Genomic DNA, 19543 nt, shown 5'->3' with positions numbered 1-19543 from the left:
TTGTGGATTTTTTATTCTGACACGGTTTTTGCTTTGAAGAAGAGGGGGAAAAGTGAGAAAAAATGTGTTTGTGTGTGTGTGTGTGTGTGTGTGTGTGTGTGTGTGTGCGTAATTGAAATGGATCACACGAAACTGAAGTTTTCTTTCTTTTCCCTTGCCTTAATCCCCTCCTTGCATCACAACACTGACACACTGAGATACGTTCCCACCCACTCATGAAACCCAAAGATTTTATGTTACAGAGTGACAAGATTGAGTTTAGGGACTTCTATCTCAGTCTGCTTCTGTGTCCCACTGAATAAGACAGCTAATCTCCTGTAGCAGAGCAGTTAAAATAATTGATGAATGTGTGTGCTGAATCCCCTGGAGAGGCTGAAGAAAGAAGGGGGGTAGGGAAAATAGAAGGGAAAAAGGAAGGGGAGGAGGGCAGGTGCTGATTTCAGCCCTGTAGCGTCAGGATTGCGTCAATTTGGGTTTCAACCACGTCTACAATCAAAGAGCGGAGCTACTCAAGAGAGCCAAAACAGGAACGGGGGTGGCAAATCCCTGTGTGAGGGAGAGCTGAGGTTCCTCTCTGCTTCCTCGCCCCCCACCCCCACTTTGCTCCCGCTTGAAGGTCCCCTGGGCTGCACATTGCTGTTTTCATCACGAGTAAAATCCAGCCTCTGGTTCTGGGAAGAGGAAAACAGCCGCTTTCACAGTGAGGCAAGCCAGGGGTTGCTGTTCAGTACCTCGGACAGAGCACGCAGCAAACATGGCTCCGATCACCTCAAGCAGAGAGGAATTTGGTAAGCAAGTTCTTAACCAAACTTAAAAAAGGTTGTGTTTGTTTGTATGTTTGTTTTTCTTTCGAAACTACTGCTTGGAGTATATGTAGCATCTAAAGGCTGCATATGGGTTAGCTAGCCGCTGGATTCTGGAGGATGGGAATGGTCTTCCAATAGTCTTAGTAAACCCCGGCTGTCTCTTTCCCTTACCAGGTATCCTCCTAGTAAACTGCATTCTTCTAAGGTTATTTTACCTTCAAGAAGTTCTCAAAGATTCCGAGAGCTCTATATATTGTAGTAGCAGCAAAGTGTTTTGACATTTAATTGTTGGTTTTATTTTATTTTATTTGGCCTGGTGAGGATTCCTTTTAGGTAAATATCTTGTGTCTGTCATTTGGGGGTGGGGGTGGGGGCCGGCAGCACAGAGCTTAAAAGCAAATATATATTTAAGACATCCTAAAAGATGGAGTTACTTCAAAATAATTTTAAGTAGTGGGCTTTGACACCCTCATTTTACATCAGAAAGTACCATAATTATTTTATGGCCATATCGCTAGGCTTCATTTTCCTTTTTTTTTTCTTCAGAAGATGTTGCTAGGTAGGATTCTAGGGCAGCTTTTCTATCTGTCCCTATTACATCATACCAAAGTGTACTGTTTTCTATTGAAATGTACCCCCCCATTCCCCTTTTAAGTTTTTAGTTCTATTATATTCAATCTTTATGCAATAGGGCAGATCTGTACTTACTTTTAAAATGATTCAGCATTGAAAGTCAAACATTCTCATAAAAGTGTGCTAATGAGAGTGAGGATTAGGAGGGGTGAAGGAACTGTTATTATCACTGGGTGAACTAGATTTTTTTTCTGTTTTCCCCAAATCTATGCATTCTCCCAGTAGGCAGGACTTTGAGAGTAATTATTCTTTTCTATATTGCATTGCATTGTTTAGTTATTTGATAAGAAAATTCAAAGAAGCTAAGGTGTCACTCTAATTGACAGTAATCACTTCTGTTCAGCACTTCTCATTTGGTTCTTTGTAATTACATTGATATTGTGTCCATCACCCATGCTTGATGGGAAAAAAAAAAAAAAAACTACTTCTATTAATGAGCCATTATCTGCGTTGCTTCCCCTCCAAAAAAATCTCTGTCTTGAAATGTAAGATCTCTCCCAGTTCCGAGTTCTTTGATCTGTTTCGTTTAACTGGAATGGTTTACATTACTTTCTACTTTCCTTGAAATATGAAAGAATTGCCTCACAGTGTCACTTTGCAATAGTAGACTTCATGGTCAACCAAATTTTGTGTACGTCTTTATTGCCTTAATAGTAAGGAAAACTTCAAAGCTTATGCCAAGTTCAGCTAGTCGTGTTCAGTTCTTCACTTTTTTTCCTATGCCATACAAGAATATTTCAGGTCTTAGGAATTCAAATATTGATTTCTCATTTCTAAACAATGTAGTTTTTTATATTTCCTTAAATTACTGTTTTTTTTTTTCCTTACTGGACATTTTTGATCAAACATTTCTTAATCAATTCTTCTTCCTTAACTTCTGGTTTGTATTTATTCAGAGACATATACAGAATCCTAAAGAGAAAGAGGCTACTGAGAAGTGTAGTGACAAAAGATTATTCTTTTTGGAGATGTATAAACCAATCTTAACCCTTTGCATTACTGAACTTTCCACCTCAATATGAGAAGGGAATATATATATATATATATATATATATATATATATATATATATATATATATATATATATATATACACATACATAAAATAATATTACAAAACTTAGGTAGCCAGTGCAGAAACCACATTGTATTTACTTTCGGTGTGTTGCTTCTACTGAACATTGATTTGACATGGACAAAATATCTGGACAAGATAATACTGAGCTTTCATATACAGTAGCTAATTATTTGTGGGAGAAATACACATACATATGGAACATGATTACCTTAATGTATAAGCAATGTTACTAAAAATCAATAATTTAATACTCTATTCTCAGGAGGAATGTGAATTTGGTTCTGATTACTGTATTGCCCCATTGAAATGTGCTAAGAAAAAAAATCAGTTATGGACAAGAGCAGATTCTCACTTATGTTCATTCTTTTTTCCTCATTATATGTTAAAAGGAAGCTATTTACTGGAACACACTGTTCTATTTTCTTGTTGTTTGCATTTGTACAAATAGTACTGTTTCTTCCTTCATACTTTGGCAGTCATAAGGGAGGATTTTAAAAGTAGGAAGACAATTTTTTTTATTCTTATAAGGTAATTACATATTTTCTTTCTGTTTTTACTTTGTTTTTAATCAGTTTGTTTCCCTTAGTCCATTATCTGACAAAGAAACTTTTAATGTATATGGCAGATTATGGTAAATGTTGTATAGCTACTTCATAATTGCTATACTTTCACTATACTATCACTATATTTTTGATTCTAGGTAAACTAGTTCAAGGAATCCCTAACACAGTGTTTGAATAGTGTATGCTTTGAAACACATAGTAATGATGCTTCAGGAAAAAAAATAATAGGGAATATGATGTTAATGAAAAAATAATATATTAAGCACTGACCTGCCAAACTGTGGTTGTCCTGTGTTATGATGGAGAAATATTCTTAGGTTAACAGATTTTTTTCCTCTCTAGTTTCTCCCGGTCATTTTGTTTATGGCACAGAACTGAAATGAGGGAGTTTCCATCATACTGTATTTCTTTCTTGGTGTCACCCAGGGGATGTGTTTATACCTGAAGGTGGCGTGAAATATGTACATAACTCTTATCCTGAGCAGCTGGAAAGTAATTCAATCTGTCCAACCTACTGCAATTGCCATCTCTATTATGTTTTTCAAATTGCCTTGTATCTCAAGCTTTACTCCTTTAATATAACTTATTGGCCATTTCATTTTCCAGATGAAATTCCTACGGTGGTGGGGATCTTCAGTGCATTTGGTCTGGTGTTCACAGTATCTCTCTTTGCTTGGATCTGCTGTCAGAGAAAATCATCCAAGACTAACAAGACTCCTCCCTATAAATTTGTGCATGTGCTCAAGGGAGTTGACATTTATCCAGAAAACCTGAGCAGTAAGAAGAAATTTGGAGCAGATGACAAAAATGAAGCAAAAAACAAACCAGTTGTGCCAAAGACCTCACTACATCTTGACCTTGAGAAGAGAGACCTTAATGGCAATTTCCCCAAAGCAAACCCCAAAGCCGGCAGCCCTTCTGATCTTGAGAACTTGACTCCTAAACCATTCTCAGAAAGGGAACAGAAAGAGTCCACTTCCCCCGACAGCTTGAAGTCTAGTTCATCCTTATGTTCTGTAGAAAAACAGGATAAACTTGGCACCCTCTTCTTTTCTTTAGAGTACAACTTTGAGAAAAAGGCATTTGTGGTGAACATCAAAGAAGCTCGTGGCCTGCCAGCTATGGATGAACAGTCAATGACTTCTGACCCATATATCAAAATGACCATCCTTCCTGAGAAGAAGCACAAAGTGAAAACCAGAGTCCTGAGAAAGACCTTAGATCCAGCTTTTGATGAAACCTTCACCTTCTATGGGATCCCATATAGCCAAATACAAGATTTGATCCTTCACTTCATCATCTTGAGTTTTGACAGGTTTTCAAGAGATGATATCATTGGAGAAGTCCTTATTCCCCTCTCAGGCATTGAATTGGCTGATGGAAGAATGTTAATGAACAGAGAGATCATCAAAAGAAATGTTAGGGTAATTGATTTTAAGTATTTTAAAGTATTTGCAATCAAGATTGAGTAATTAGTATATTATTGGTAGCCAATTTACAATATCTAGAGCTTTTACTTGAAAATTCTATCAGGTTTTAAGACATTATTTTTACCATGTTTAATGCTAATTTCCAATATAATAACATGTTCAAAATAATTTCATTTATTTAACTTTATATTTCCATGAATACTTATAATAACTTATAATAATCAAGTTTTATGAAACTTTTACAATATCATTCTAAAGATTTATTTTTCTCTTTTCTCATAAGTATTTGTATTGGTTTTTAGTGAAGTTATTTGCCAAAAAAGCAGAAATTGCATCATATTGAATGTTTATTTTATATACATATGTATATCAACAATATCATTGGTTAGTGATCATAATTTTATTTTAGTCTAGGAACTATCACAAATCTTGTTCAACATTTATAATTTATCAATAGGATGTTATTTAATCTGTTTTTGGCATCATTATCTTTTAGTTTTCCTGACAGTATTAGAAAATGGTAAGACATAAAACTAAACAAGAAAAATTCTGTTTCAACTTAAAGTATCACATTCAAATATCTTCTTCCAGCAGTTCTGTAGTACATTAGCTGTTTAGTGATAGAAATGTCACTGGGGATTTTGTAATTTGAGAACTGTATGTTTTAACAAAGAATCATTAAAAGTGAAGGGGACCTTGCACATGACCAAGCCTTTGCCTGTCTTGTGCCAATTTTTGAGGAGGAAACTTAGGCCCAGGGAGGTAAAAGTTTTAATCTAAAATCATTATGTGACTTTTAACAAGTCCTTTATACCTTCCCCCTCACCTGTAAAGTTGGGAATGGTAAATCAAAATGCTTATTTCACTTCTTGGCTCTAATTTGTTATTCCCAAAATTTATCTCCCTTATCGCTACCTACTTACATTTGTTCATGCATTTTCTGTGCCTGATATGTTCTCCTCACCTAGATCACTTTATCTAAAGATTACCCATCATTCTTTGATATCGCTTTTAAGTGGGAAAAGAATCTCAGGTCTAGAACCCTAGTCTCTTGATTTCTAATCCAGTGCTTTTATGCCATGCTATAATGCTCCACATGTTTGCCTTATGTATTTACTTTACTCAAACTATTTATTCCCAATGAGACTTTTTAGTGTTATTGTAAAACTTCACCTCAAGAGAACACATGTACAGGGAGAGCATATGCACTAATCATAAAGTAAAAGACCATACCTCTTTATCTAGCTAGGCATTTGGAATATTTTGACACAGTTCACACTAGTAAAGTACATAAAAATAAATAAGGTTAGGCATTTTTACTACTTGCATTGTGAATAGGGATTGTATAAGTATCTCAAATATCAAATTAGTATTAATTTCTATATTTTATTTCATAATATGGAATAAATTCACTTCATCAATTGCCCAAGGGCACCCCAAAGTTGAATGTCATCTCATTTTTCATCTGTCTTTTATGTTGGGGACCATACCATGAATATCATCCTCTAGCTCACAGATTCTTATGCTAGAGCCCATGATTTTAAAAAAATGACAGCTACATTTCAATAGCTTCTTTGTAATCCTATGTGCTTTATTTCATAAGTTTTAAAATATTTCTGAAGAGGTCAATAGAGCCTGACAAAACAGTTTAAGACAAAAATGGTTCCCTACTCTTATTCTCAAGCCTTCAAGCTTTTTCTCAACTTTTTTTTTCATTAAAACTTTTGTTTTAAGTTAGTTGTCATCTGAAAAGCAGAGGTCAAATATAACCCAGAGAATTTTGTAATCAAATAAACCCAAACTGAAGGGACAGAAACTCCAAATCAAATTCTCCCTAGACTTTAATACATTCCCTGAGAGCAAAACAAATGGTTGAATCCTATTGAAATCTCTGAGGGATTTTTGAAGAAGCTTTATATCTTTGACTAGAAAGAGCTCCCACAATGAAAAAAAAGTAGGGTCATTTTATTCTTCTCTCACTGTTTAGGAAGATTTAATATTATGTTAATCATTCAAGGTTACTTATACAAATATAAAGTGATCCCCAAAATAAAAGCTATGGCTAGCTGTATATAAACTACACATTGAATCTTCCCTTGAAAAAATTAAAAAGGGGTGTGGCTAACCCTTGGAATATGAAAACATGAAGCAATAAACATGACAACCACTAGATGGCAGACAGAAGTGCTAAGAGACAAGATTGTGATGGTGAGCATGAAGCTTTCTATTATAATTACATTTTGCTGTATTGTATTAAAGTCAGAATAGCAAAAAATCAGTTAAATAAAATAGAAGTCTGTAATAGTGCTAAGTATAGTCTATTAGAACATATTTCACAAGTAACAGAAAATTTATAACTGTCAGAAAGTGTTTATGAAAAGTGTTTTTATTTCTCTAGAAGTCTTCAGGACGAGGCGAACTTCTGATCTCTCTTTGCTATCAGTCCACAACTAACACTCTCACTGTGGTGGTTCTAAAAGCTCGGCACCTACCTAAAGCAGATGTTTCTGGATTATCAGGTAATTTTTCATCTGAAACAAATCCATTTTTATTGGAAAATAATTGATCCAAGATTAGGAAGAATATATATGTGTATATATATGTAATTATGTCAATTTTTTCTTCGCTACAAGGTACACCACATATCCTTCTTTGGTTGCCTAAATCAGCCCTAAATCATCATTGTTATCATCATTATTTATCTTAAGGGTTCAGGAACATGAATAAAACAGGTAAAGTTAGGGTTAAAGAGAGATGGAAAAGTTTTATAAAATATATACATATACATATACATACATACATATACATATATATATATATATATATATATATATATATATATATATATATATATATATATATATATATACATATATATAGTTGGCCTTAGCACAGGAAAGGCTTAGATGAAACCCAGACCAAAGAAGCAAGATTTTTATTTACTTCTTGATCTGGTTAAAAATTTTATAAAACTGGCAAAGGAGTTTAATTTCATGCCTAAGTCAAATTTGCTATTCAAATTTCCATCAAATCTTTGCATTGACTCTCCCTTTATCTTTATTAATCATTTTTATTTACTAAGGCCAATAAAAGTCAGCATGGATTCTTAGTTCTGTGAAAGACTATAGGAAGGAAGCATTAATCAACAATAATTTATTAGGTACTTATTATGTGTGACTACCAAATATACATCACTGTATTAGTTTAATTTTATAAAAGTATTTTTAAGCAATAATCATTGTGATAGGCACCAAAGAAGTTACAAAGATTAGAAAAGCATCTGGCCCTTACTTTGCTAATCTTGCAATCAAATGGGATATGTCATTGTTGAGTTACTTTTCAGTCATGGCTGACTCTTCATGACCTGATTTGGGGATTTCTTGGCAAAGACAAAGGAGTGGTTTGACATTTACTTCTCTAGCCCATTTTATAGACGAGAAAATGAGGCAAACAGGATTAAGTGACTTGCCCAGGTTCACAAAACTAGTAAGTATCTGAGGCTGGATTTGAACACATGAAGACAAGTCTTCCTGATTCCAAGCCCTGTGCTCTAAACTCTGTACCACCTAGTTACCCTGTCAAATAGCATGCAGATAATTATAATATATGATAATACATGATGAGAGAAAAAATTCTGTATGAGACCCAAGGAGTGAATTTGTTGCAAATAGATGCTATCTTGGTTTAAGAAGACCAAAACTAACTTTATTAACATAAAGCTCCTGTCCCTTATTGATTTGATCATCTCATCTTTCTATTATGCCCTAACTATGGACTTCATTCCTGTGCTACCTACTGAGTCTTATTTCTCTCTACAATTGTCTACTTTACACCTTGAAACAATCTCCAATTCTTTCCTATGCTTCAATTCAATTGTTGCCACACTGTGTTCATTCTTCCTTCTTAGTTTCTCTGGTATCATATTTTTGTCCATATTCATTATATAATTCTAGGCTAGACCTTTGTGATTTCTCAAATGGCCTATTACAGTCATGTCCTGACCTGCCTTCTTGCATCTAGCAATATTCTAGCCTGTATCATCTTGTTATTTCATTCCATCCTACACATTGTTATGGTAGGAATCTTGTGAACTTCTTATCACATTATCTCACTGTTTAAAAAGATAGCTCCAGTCTTCCTCCAACATCCATAGAATAAAATTCAAACTCAGCCTATCATTAAAAGTCCTCCATAACTTGATTCTAATATATCCAGTCTTGTCTCAGGGTATTTCCACTCATATTCTGTAAATATGAAAAACAGTGGATCAAGTTGCCATTCCCCAAATTTTTTTTTATATTTTTCTAACTTCTTGCCTGTGTTTACAAACCACCACAATGAGGGATGCATATTTTCTGCCACCCTTACTCTCACCAGCATTATTACTGCCAAATGAATGACTACCCTTCCCTCTAGACAGAGCTTAAAGTCTGCCTCTTTCATGAATTCCTCATTAATCCCTCAAATAAAAGTAATCTTTTCCTCTTTGTATCTGATGTAACATAATACTCACTTTTCACTTGTATCTTTATTATGCTGTTACATACATCATTATTTCTTGTGTCCTTAATTTATTTTTCTCCAGTTAGATTGTAAGCTCCTTTTGTGTAGGGGCCATATTTAATTTATCATTGTTTCCTTAGTGCCTGGCACAATTCCTTTCAACATATATATATAGTAAACTAAGTTTTAAGTTATATAATAATCACTTATTTGATTACATAAAGAGCAGGATACTCAGACAGCAATATCCAATGGAGTATAAGACTGATGAACAGAAAATAAGTATACTAGGACAAAACTTATCCCAAAAAGAGATACACTTTTATAGTTAGACACAAAATTAGAAATTTATCTATGCAAAAATATGCACAGCTACTTTATGGGTAAATGTAAAAATAAAACAAAATGCAGACCAAATGGTTAGAAAATTATTTAATTAGAATGATCCATTGTCTAGTTAGAGCAAAAACAACATATACTTCATCTACAAATACATTTAACAAAACCCAAAAACAATTACATACCATAATAATATAGACTACATAACTTATTTTTCTTTTGTGAAAAAAAAATTAATACCACTGTACAGGCTTTACTTAGAAATTTAATTCCATGATTTTAATTTATGCGTTTTGTGTATATTTGTGTTATTATTAAAGTTTTCTATAACATATATAATGAATTGTCTAGTCCATGATTTTTATTTTACACAGGAAGCTGAGACCTAGAAAGAGTCAGAAACTTATTTACACAAAGGTCATGGTGTCAATGCAAAATTGAAATTAATATTCTACTTTTGATTCTTTAGCCTAGTGTTATTCCTACTATACCATAGTGGAACCTCAGGATGAGGATGTTGTCAGATGGTTTATCAATTCTTTTCCTTTTTATACCTACTAAGTTTTCATCTAGACCTTCTTCTCTTTTTTGGCTACTTTCACTTGCCCTCATATTTTCTACTTCACTACAATTAAAATTCTTACTTCCTCCTACATTTTTTCCTTTGTCATTGCAGATCCTTATGTCAAAGTGAACCTGTATCATGCAAAAAAGAGAATCTCCAAGAAGAAAACACATGTGAAGAAATGCACCCCTAATGCAGTATTCAATGAATTGTTTGTTTTTGACATTCCTTGTGAAGGTCTTGAGGAGATCAGTGTAGAGTTCCTGGTTTTGGATTCTGACAGGGGATCAAGGAATGAAGTCATTGGAAGGTTGGTTCTTGGAGCATCAGCAGAAGGAACAGGTGGAGAGCACTGGAAGGAGATCTGTGAATATCCTAGGAGACAAATTGCCAAGTGGCATATGCTTTGTGATGGTTAGCATCCTAGCAATGAATTGGAACTTAATGATTTTCCATTAACAAGGAGTAATTTTCTTTCTTTGTTAAATGTGATTACAAATGTGATTTGACAGAAAGACAGCCTTTTTGTTAAGACTGTGTTGAATTAGTAGATCAGGAGGTAATTGTAAAATTTTATCATTCATTTTATTCTCCTTCATTAGAGAAATTTGATACAATTTCATAAGAGATTCAACTTCCCTGATGGTAGCTATTGTCATAATGTAAATTTCAGTAAAAACAGTCAAGTCTTTCATAATTATATCATTGTATCCCTAGTTGGTAGCTGTGGTTTTGAGGATGATGACCTCCTCTTCATTTGTCACTGGAACTCATTGTGTCTCTTGAGACATTGACATGTCTCTCTGAGTCCAATATATCAAAGCTCTTGTGAAAATCATTCATTTTTCCTAAAAGTTGGAGAAATCCATTATTTTGATCAATCCAAAGACTTTGAAGAAATGTTCACAAGTTTGATTTATTAATTATGTTATGCATAAATAGCTGTTTTGTATGAAATGGTGTATACTCGTCAGTTTGTGGTTTGGAACTACTAGGTACCATTTTCTCACAGGGAGAATAACTTCAATACCTTCTAAAAGCCAGTTAACACACTTAAATACTTAGTTTTAGAAAAGGGCTCAACTGGGATCCAGTTGTACTGTTGTATTACAGGTGAATTCTGTGACTGAATATTAAAATCATTGTCCTTTACCAAAAAGTTATATGAGAGTATCTTGGGCTCAAACAATGTTAAGCATGAAAGGGACCTTAAAGAATATCTTATTCAAACCCTTCATTTTACAAATAAAGAAACTGAAGTCCAGAAGTGGTTAATTGATTCCCCAAGATAAAAGAGTATAAAATGTCACATAAAAAACCTCCTAGTGAATTGTCTATGATTTTGTCATATTCCCAAATATCAGTATGGCCTAAGGAATTAGAAAAAAGACAACTTGTTTCACTTTGTTATGTCATCAGTCAAAGCAAAGGATAAAGACGTGATACCTAGCTAGAAAACTGGCTGGGAAAATGCTACCTTAAATATTTTTTTTGGAAAATATGGATATTGAAGAGATACATAGTCATTTTTCTGCATTAAGAGATGACAGTAATGACTAATTCTTCATTTAGCTTTTTTAAAATTTTCAATCAATGTGAATGGGCCAACTATTTACATACAAAATCAAATTGAGATTGTAAGGATCTATTGGTTGCCAGATGGAAAAAGGAATTGTTCCCCAAAGCCAAAAACCAAAATAATAAAAATAATATTTAGAAAATAGAAATAAAGTAAAATATCTTTAATCTCCATGCAAATATATTTGCATTAATTCCACATATATTTAGCCCATCCCACTAGCACAGACCTGTGTGTAATGTTTACTCTTCTTGGTTAAGTTGCCCTGGCAGTGTTGCCTACAGACAAACTATATAATTATGCCCTATATCACTTTTCAGGGTTTGGGCTCTGTAGGCCACTTTAGTACTACTAGAAAACAATGCAAAACTTAAATGATCACTTGGAAACAATTATCTTTGGTCACTGCATGTGAATTTCAATGAGAGGGAGAAGAGATGTTGGAAATTCCAATGCAGTTGGAATATGAAATATGCAAGTAAGAAATAAATACCACTGAAAGAATTACATTTTGATTCTTTCAGGTTTTGTGTCAGTACTTTATCAGTTTTTGAGACTGTGTTTGATATCATGGTGTTTATAAAATTCTATGAAATTGCATTTTTGAAATAACTTATACATGCTTTTTATGACAGTGCTCAATATAAAGTAAATGTATTACATTCTGTGTGTATAAAGGACTGGAATCAACTGTCTTTTGTTTGAAAACAATTGTATTTGTTCTTATGTCCCTACTAGTATCTTCATCCCACCACAATATCCTCTTAGAGCATCAAGTTCAATATAGCATCCTTGTGAAAACATCAGCAGCAGAGACAGCCTCATTGAACTATAGAATTCTCAAGCTAAAAGGGATCTTAGAACTCATCTAGTTCAACTGCCTCATTTTATAGATGAAGAAACTAAGGTGCCAAGAGGTTAAACAATTTGCCTAAGGTCAAATGACTAGTTAGTGGCAGAGATGATGCTTGAATTCAGTCCTCCTGATTCTCAAGTGTAATGCTCTTTTTTCTCTACCACATCTAATGCCTCTATGCAGTTATAGGTTCTAGTTTAGGGAAAGGCAAATTGCTTTCTATTTTGATTTCTTTAGCTTCTTGGGCTGTGTGTCTATTTTATTTGAATTTCCATAATGGAATAAGTGAGAAGTTGGTTGGAAGTACCCTTTACTGGCAGCCTAAGCATTAATGTTATTACCAGCTAAAGAATGACTGTTGATAGTGGAGGAAGGTAGGGAGAAAATGTTAAAAAAATTGAAAAAAAAACTTTTTACTACAATACAGATTTGTAAATAGAATTCTTTTTTTTTAATTTGAAACTTTCTTGAGTGTGAAAAGTTGAGTAATTGACTTGTAACTCATTCGGAGGAAAGAAAAGGACAATGAAAAAAATATATATATATATAAAGAAATTGAAACAGGAAGGAACATGTGTCATCCTGTCATTTGAGAATTTTTTTTCTGTTTTATAATGTGTTAAATATCCATGTGCATATCTTGAATTCTGTTAAGGATCCTGCACTGTATCAAACTTGTAAAAATAATTGTTTGTCTGAGTAGCCTGCCCAGTCCCCCTTATTGGGAGGAATCCATGTTTGAAGAACTGTTGTAACTCAATAACTGATTTGTTCTGATGTTGTGATTCAATAGAAGTGAATTGGAAGGAAGCATGGTGTATGAAATTTTCTCATGATTTTTTTTGTGCCAGCTCTGTATGATGTGCCATGTTTGTAAGACAAGAATAAACTGCTGCTTTCATTCATGCCATCCCACCCTAAACTTCTTACCAATGTGTGTTTTTATCTAGCATTTATTACCCCTCTATCTGGGCTCTACAGTTATCTTCTCTGAAATAATATTCTTGGCAACTGCCTCCAAAACATCAGAAGCAGAAGTCAGAACTATAAATGGCGGTGTTTCAGGGAGGGGATAGGTTCAGAGGTTGGCCTCTCTATTTCCACTTTTCTTTTTTATTTTCTATAATCCATCATTTTCTGTACCTATTTCCACAATTTTCTTTAACTTATTTCAAAATTCTTTGCCTATTTCATAATTTTCATTTTCTTTTCTTTCTAATTTCCCTCAGTTTGACTTTTCTATTTCTCTCTTTTTACTATTTGTTATCACACTGGAACTCCTCTATCTATCCCCAAGCTGTGGAGAAAAGTAGGCTAGGGACCTGGTCACCACTTTGAAGGGCCAGATTTTTTTTAATCACAAAAGGGTTGTGTAATAAAGATCCAAAGAGGATGGAACATTAAAAATGGACTGATTCATAAATTTAATACAATTCCTCCACCATGGGGATGAGAAATAAATGGAAGGGAAGGGAAGGGAAGGGGGAATGGAATGACATTTACAAAGTGTTTAGGCTCTGTGCTAAGGCACTGTGCCAGTGCTAGGTCCTTTTTATGAATATTAACTCATTTGATGCTTACAACAACCCTGTGAGGTAGGTGTCATTATTATATTCATTTTACTCTTGATGGAACAGAGGAAAACAGAGGTTAAGTAACTTGACCAGGGTCACACAGCTAGTAATTGCCAAAGGACAATTTTTTTTGGAGCAGGAAAGGCGGGGCAATTGGGCTTAAGTGACTACTTACCCAAGGTCACACAGCTAGTAAGTGTGTCAAGTGTCTGGGACCAGATTTCAACTCAGGTCCTCCTGACTCCAGGGCCAGTGCTCTACTCACTGTGCCACCTAGCTGCCCCTTTAAGGACAACTTTGAAGTCAGACCTTCCTGCTTCCTGGTACAGCACTCTACTGTACCACCAGCTACAATATTATTTGAAGACTGTCTATAGGATCATGTCTCCTTTTATATTAAAGTATATATATGTTTATGTATTTTTGTAGAATCAGAGAGCATTAAACCTGGAAGACACTTTACAGATCATCTAGCTCAACTCCTTATTTTGTAAATGAGAAAACTGAGGTTCTAAAAAGGGAAGTGACTTATTCAAGGTCATATGATTATTAAGTGTCAGAGGCTAAACTAGAGAGAGACTGTGTCTTTTGATTAATAGACTAATGTTGATTCAATCAGCCATATGTTCTTAAATACTGTAAACATGGAATGAGCCAGATAATTATTTAATCCAGGAATGGATATGTAATTTGAAGGTAGTTCTCATAAGTACTGGGGATTCAAATCCCATTTCCCAATACCACTGACAAGGCAGGTCTCCAGAATATGGTTCATTACACATCTCCCTCAGTGTGGTAGGAATGACCATGAAGGTTTATGTCTTTCTCTTGCCATTGGCTTGAGCTCCTGTCCAGGGACTTCTCCTCAGGATAAATCACAATTTAAAGTTAATACTTCCATTATATCACCATTATCATGCAGTAGTTAAATCTCTGAATTATTTAACCAATTAAAATCAATTAGGTTTTGCAAAGAGATATTTAGAAAAAATATAAAAGTACAAATATTTCCAGGGGGCAGATGGGAGGAACAGTGGGTAGATCCCTAGACCTAGAGTCAGGAAGATGATCTTTCTAAGTTCAAATCTGTCCTCAGACACTTACTAGCTATGTGACCCTGAGCAAGCCACTTAACCTTGCTTGCTTAAATTTCCTCATCTGCAAAATAAGCTATAGAAAAAAATTTAAGCCACTCCAGAATCTTTGCCAAGAAAACCTCAAAAGGGGTCACAAAGAGTGGGACCCAACTGAAAGGTGGCTGAACAACAATAACAACAAAAACATTTCCCTCCAAGACGTAGAGGAGCATACCCTCCCATATACTACCTCAGTTTAGGGAGAGAGTGTGCTCAACATTTAAGAAAAAAATCCTACAAAGCATTTGCCCCATCAAGTTTACATTAAAATACAGCATGGCCAGCAGATGAGTTTCTGTTACTCTCTCTCAGTTGCTGTCTATATACTTTTGTGGTGGGTTAAACAAGCTGCTACGATCTTTGCTCATCACCATGCTTGGCTGCTGCCAAACCTGGCATGGTCTCTAGCTCCCAGATCTCTGATGGCTCATTTTCCCAACCTTCAAAAGCTCACAGGGTCACAAGATAGTTTGATAATCCTTCATCTAAGAGTGTGAAAAAACAAATTCAAAAAGGCAAAGAACAAAGTTCCTAATTCAAATGCCAAACTAAAATCATCTGCTTACTGCTTTTGGTAAATATTTTTGGCTGGATTTCAGCAGGAAATAGACCATAAATAATTCTTGTGCATACTCTGATATTTATGTGAAGATTGAATCAGCAATACATGCTTCATATGCTTATAAGTATTGGGTTTACTGGACAGTCCTTCTCGTTTTCATCAATTATATGAATGTCAACTTATCTGAAATGGTATAAGATTTCTTCCATAATTCTCTAACACCCTTACTATTTTCAAAGTCCAATTTCAATTTAATTTATTAAAACAATAGATTGGTTTCTTCACTAAGCACATTAAATCATTCTTGATGAATTGAACCATTTTAATAGTTTATTGCCTTTAGTATATCCCCTAAAGGCCTTGTGTGAAAGCTGACTTCCTTGTTTCTAAAAATTTCATGTTATTTGTGTCACTTCACTAATCTATTTACCAACTTCTTTTTCTTTTATCTATCTATGCTCTTTGACTTCTCCAGTTTTTATCTTTAAAGACTCACAGAATCATGGAATGTTAAAGATAGAAGGGACCTTGAAGATCATCTAGACCAGTAATTCTTTCCATTTATTTATTTATTTAGTCATTCTTTTTTTATTTGTTTAATTTATTTAATATATTTAGTTTTCAACATTGATTTTCACAAGAGTTTGAATTACAAATTACCTCCTCATTTCTACCCTCCCGCCCATTTGAAGATGGTGTATATTCTGATTGCCCCATTCCCCAGTCAGCCCTCCCTTCTGTCACCGCACTCCCCTCCTATCCCCTTTTCCCTTCCTTTCTTGTAGGGCAAGATAAATTTCTACACCCCATTGCCTGTGTATCTTATTTCCTAGTTGCATGCAAATTTTTTTTTTTTGCTTTTGAACATCTGTTTTTAAAACTTTGAGTTCCAATATTCTCTCCCCTCTTCCCTTCCCATCCACCCTCCCTAAGAAGGCAAGCAATTTAACACAGGCCACATGCAAATCATTATGTAAAACACTTCCGCAATACTCATGTTGTGAAAGACTAACTATATTTTGCTCGTTCCTAACATATCCCCCTTTATTGAATTTTCTCCCTTGACCCTGTCCCTTTATGAAAGTGTTTTTTTTTGATTACCTCCTCCCCCTATCTGCCTTCCCTTCTATCACCCCCCCCTTTTTTATTTCCTTCCTCCTTTCCTGTGTGGTAAGATACCCAATTGAGTGTGTATGGTATTCCCTCCTCAGGTCAAATGCGATGAGAGCAAAATTCACTCATTCTCCCCTCACCTGCCACCTCTTCCCTTCCTACAGAACTGCTTTTTCTTGCAACTTTCATATGAGATAATTTAACCCATTCTATCCCTTCCTTTCTCCCTCTCTCCATATATTCCTCTCTCATCCTTTAATTTGATTTTATTTTTTTAGATATCATCCCTTCATATTCAACTCACCCTGTGCCCTCTCTCTATATATACACACACATACATATATACATACACACACACACACGTGTGTGTGTGTGTGTGTGTGTGTGTGTGTGTGTGTGTGTGTATTCCCTTCAGGTACCTTAATACTGAGGTCTCATAAATCATACACATCATCTTTCCATGGAGGATTGTAAACTAAACAGTCAACTTTAGTAAGTCCCTTGTGATTTCTTTTTCTTGTTTACCTTTTCATGCTTCTCTTGATTCTCATGTTTGAAAGTCAAATTTTCTATTCAGCTCTGGTCTTTTCACTGAGAAAGCTTGAAAGTCCTCTATTTCATTGAAAATCCATATTTTGCCTTGGAGCATGATACTCAATTTTGCTGGGTAGGTGATTCTTGGTTTTAATCCTCGCTCCACTGACCCCTGAAATATCATATTCCAAGCCCTATGATCCCTTAATGTAGAAGCTGCTAGATCTTGTATTATTCTGATTATGTTTCCACAATACTCAAATTGTTTCTCTCTGCCTGCTTACAGTATTTTCTCCCTGACCTGGGAGCTCTGGAATTTGGTGACAATATTCCTGGGAGTTTTCATTTTGGGATCTATTTCATGAGGTGATCTGTGGATTCTTTCAATTTCTATTTTAGTCTGGCTCTAGAATATCAGGGCAGTTCTCCTTGATAATTTCTTAAAAAGATGATATCTAGGCTCTTATTTTTGATCGTTGCTTTCAGGTAGTCCAATAACTTTTAAATTGTCTCTCCTGGATCTATTTTCCAGGTCAGTAGTTTATCCAATGAAATATTTCACATGGTCTTCTACTTTTTCATTCCTTTGGTTCTGTTTTATAATATCTTGATTTCTCATAATGTCACTAGCTTGTAGTTGCTCCAATCTAATTTTTTTTTAAAGAGTTTGCTGAATTTATTGTCTTTGCAAAGGGGGCAGGTGACTCATTTGCCAAGGCAGGAATGTGCCGGGGGGCCCAGCAGGAGCCCTCTCTTGGCAAGGAGATGCCAGGCTGAGGCCCCAGCCTGGATCATTTCGGTCTAGGATGCTCCACACACTTATTTGGTTGGCAGAGCACGAGTCTTGGAGAAGAAAACAGGCTTCTTAAGGTCCTGGGCTTGAAAGGGGCAGCATGGGCCCCTTCTGGTGGGGGGTCCTAACTCCCCCAGGACACTTGGTCTTCACCTCAGGATGAGGTGCTCTTTCTCAACTGTCTGCACCCTTGGGAAGCAGTGGGACGGCTGAGTCCCCAGGGGGAGGCCAGGATGTCCTCTACCCACCTGAAGTAAGAGGCGGTCTCCAAATGCACCATTCCCTCCTCTTCTGGAATCCCAGCCCTGCCGGCCCAGGAGCAAGCCAAGGGCTATAACTCTGACTGGGAGCGAGAGATTCCGGGGCCCTTCCGGATCTCCTTCGGTTTCTCCTCTTTCCTCCGGCGCCTCTCCTCTTCCTTCAGGGCCTTCTGGAAGGGGTCGGTACCTTGGAAGGACTCTGAGTGGTCTGTTGTAAAGGGGTTCCTATAGTCTGGGGATCTCTCACCAATTCCCAGCTCCTGAGCCATCAGGCCCAGAAGCTGGGAGTAGGTGCCCTGGTCGAAGACGCTTGTCTGGTTGCAGAAGCTGATGCCCCAGCGGATGAGGTGGTTCCAGTTGGAATTCCGGTCAAAGTAGTGATGGACGATCTTGGGGAAGCGGAGCACGACGTCGCCAAAGAAGGCAGTGTTCTCCACCACGTGGGAAAATGCGTCCTTCAGCTTCTCGTCCTCTGGGAAGGGCCCCTCGGGGAAGACGTCAGCTGCCAGGAGGGCAGCCCGGGAGTCCTCCAGCACCTTGAAGAGGCCCTTGAGCATGACGTCGATGATCTTGTACTGCTGGTGGATGTCGTTCAGCTCAATGAGGTTCTTCGGGGCCTTCATCTGGTCCTTGCGTTTCACCGCAAACAGCTTCTTGTAGATCTCCAGGCTCGGGTCCGGGTCCGAAGCAGCCGCGCCGGCCAGCGTCAGCATCAGCATCAGGCAGAAAGCGCTCAGCCCGGAGAGGTCCATGGTGGAGGCCCCCGAGCCCCGGAACCCGGGCCGCCGCCGCAGGGGAGTCTTCACCGGGGAGTGCGGGCAGCCCACATGGGGATCGCTGCGCGGGGCGCCCGGGGTGCTGCTGCTGCTGCTGCTGCCGCCGCCGCCGGTGCCACAGGTCCCGCTCCAATCTAATTTTTAAGGTAGGATTTTCCTCAGTGGTCATTTGGACCTCTTTTTTCCATTTGGCTAATTCTGCCTTTCAAGGCATTCTTCTCCTCATTGGCTTTCTGGTGCTCTTTTGCCATTTGAGTTAGTCTATTTTTTAAGGTGTTGTTTTCTTCAGTATTTTTTTCAGTATTTTTTGGGTCTCCTTTAGCAAGTCATTGACTTGTTTTTCATGGTTTTCTCGAATCACTCTCATGTCTCATCCCAATTTTTCCTCTACTTCTCTAACTTGCTTTTCCAAATCCTATTTGAGCTCTTCCATGGCCTGAGAGC

At 36.4% G+C, this 19543-nt stretch overlaps 2 protein-coding genes across 2 annotated transcripts; one reads left to right on the top strand and one right to left on the bottom strand.

Annotated features, from left to right (window-relative positions):
• Positions 1 to 207: 207 nt before the first annotated feature.
• Positions 208 to 13273, top strand: SYT4 (synaptotagmin 4). The gene is made up of 4 exons (XM_036742327.1): positions 208 to 788; positions 3686 to 4503; positions 6908 to 7028; positions 10028 to 13273. Exons 1-4 carry the CDS (start codon positions 755 to 757, stop codon positions 10333 to 10335), a joined length of 1281 nt encoding a protein of 426 aa, XP_036598222.1. The 5' UTR covers positions 208 to 754; the 3' UTR covers positions 10336 to 13273.
• A 4848-nt stretch (positions 13274 to 18121) lies between these two features.
• LOC118832717 (coiled-coil domain-containing protein 134-like) lies at positions 18122 to 19190 on the bottom strand. The gene has a single exon (XM_036740050.1). The coding sequence runs from the start codon at positions 19073 to 19075 to the stop codon at positions 18395 to 18397; it is 681 nt and encodes a 226-aa protein (XP_036595945.1). The 5' UTR covers positions 19076 to 19190; the 3' UTR covers positions 18122 to 18394.
• Between the last annotated feature and the right edge of the window lie 353 nt (positions 19191 to 19543).

This window comes from Trichosurus vulpecula, chromosome 1, assembly GCF_011100635.1.
Source record: "Trichosurus vulpecula isolate mTriVul1 chromosome 1, mTriVul1.pri, whole genome shotgun sequence".
Lineage (NCBI taxonomy): Eukaryota > Metazoa > Chordata > Mammalia > Diprotodontia > Phalangeridae > Trichosurus > Trichosurus vulpecula.
Note: the sequence above shows the minus strand (reverse complement) of the source record. Positions and strands in the feature narration are given on the sequence as shown.

What these genes read in the sequence shown, in the direction of transcription:
- SYT4 (XM_036742327.1), top strand. Translation starts at nt 755, where the DNA reads ATGGCTCCGATCACCTCAAGCAGAGAGGAATTTG. An exon ending in CTCAAGCAGAGAGGAATTTG is followed by an intron (nt 789 to 3,685) that starts GTAAGCAAGTTC and finishes TTCATTTTCCAG; the next exon opens with ATGAAATTCCTACGGTGGTG. An exon ending in TCATCAAAAGAAATGTTAGG is followed by an intron (nt 4,504 to 6,907) that starts GTAATTGATTTT and finishes TTATTTCTCTAG; the next exon opens with AAGTCTTCAGGACGAGGCGA.
- LOC118832717 (XM_036740050.1), bottom strand. Translation starts at nt 19,075, where the DNA reads ATGGACCTCTCCGGGCTGAGCGCTTTCTGCCTGATGCTGATGCTGACG.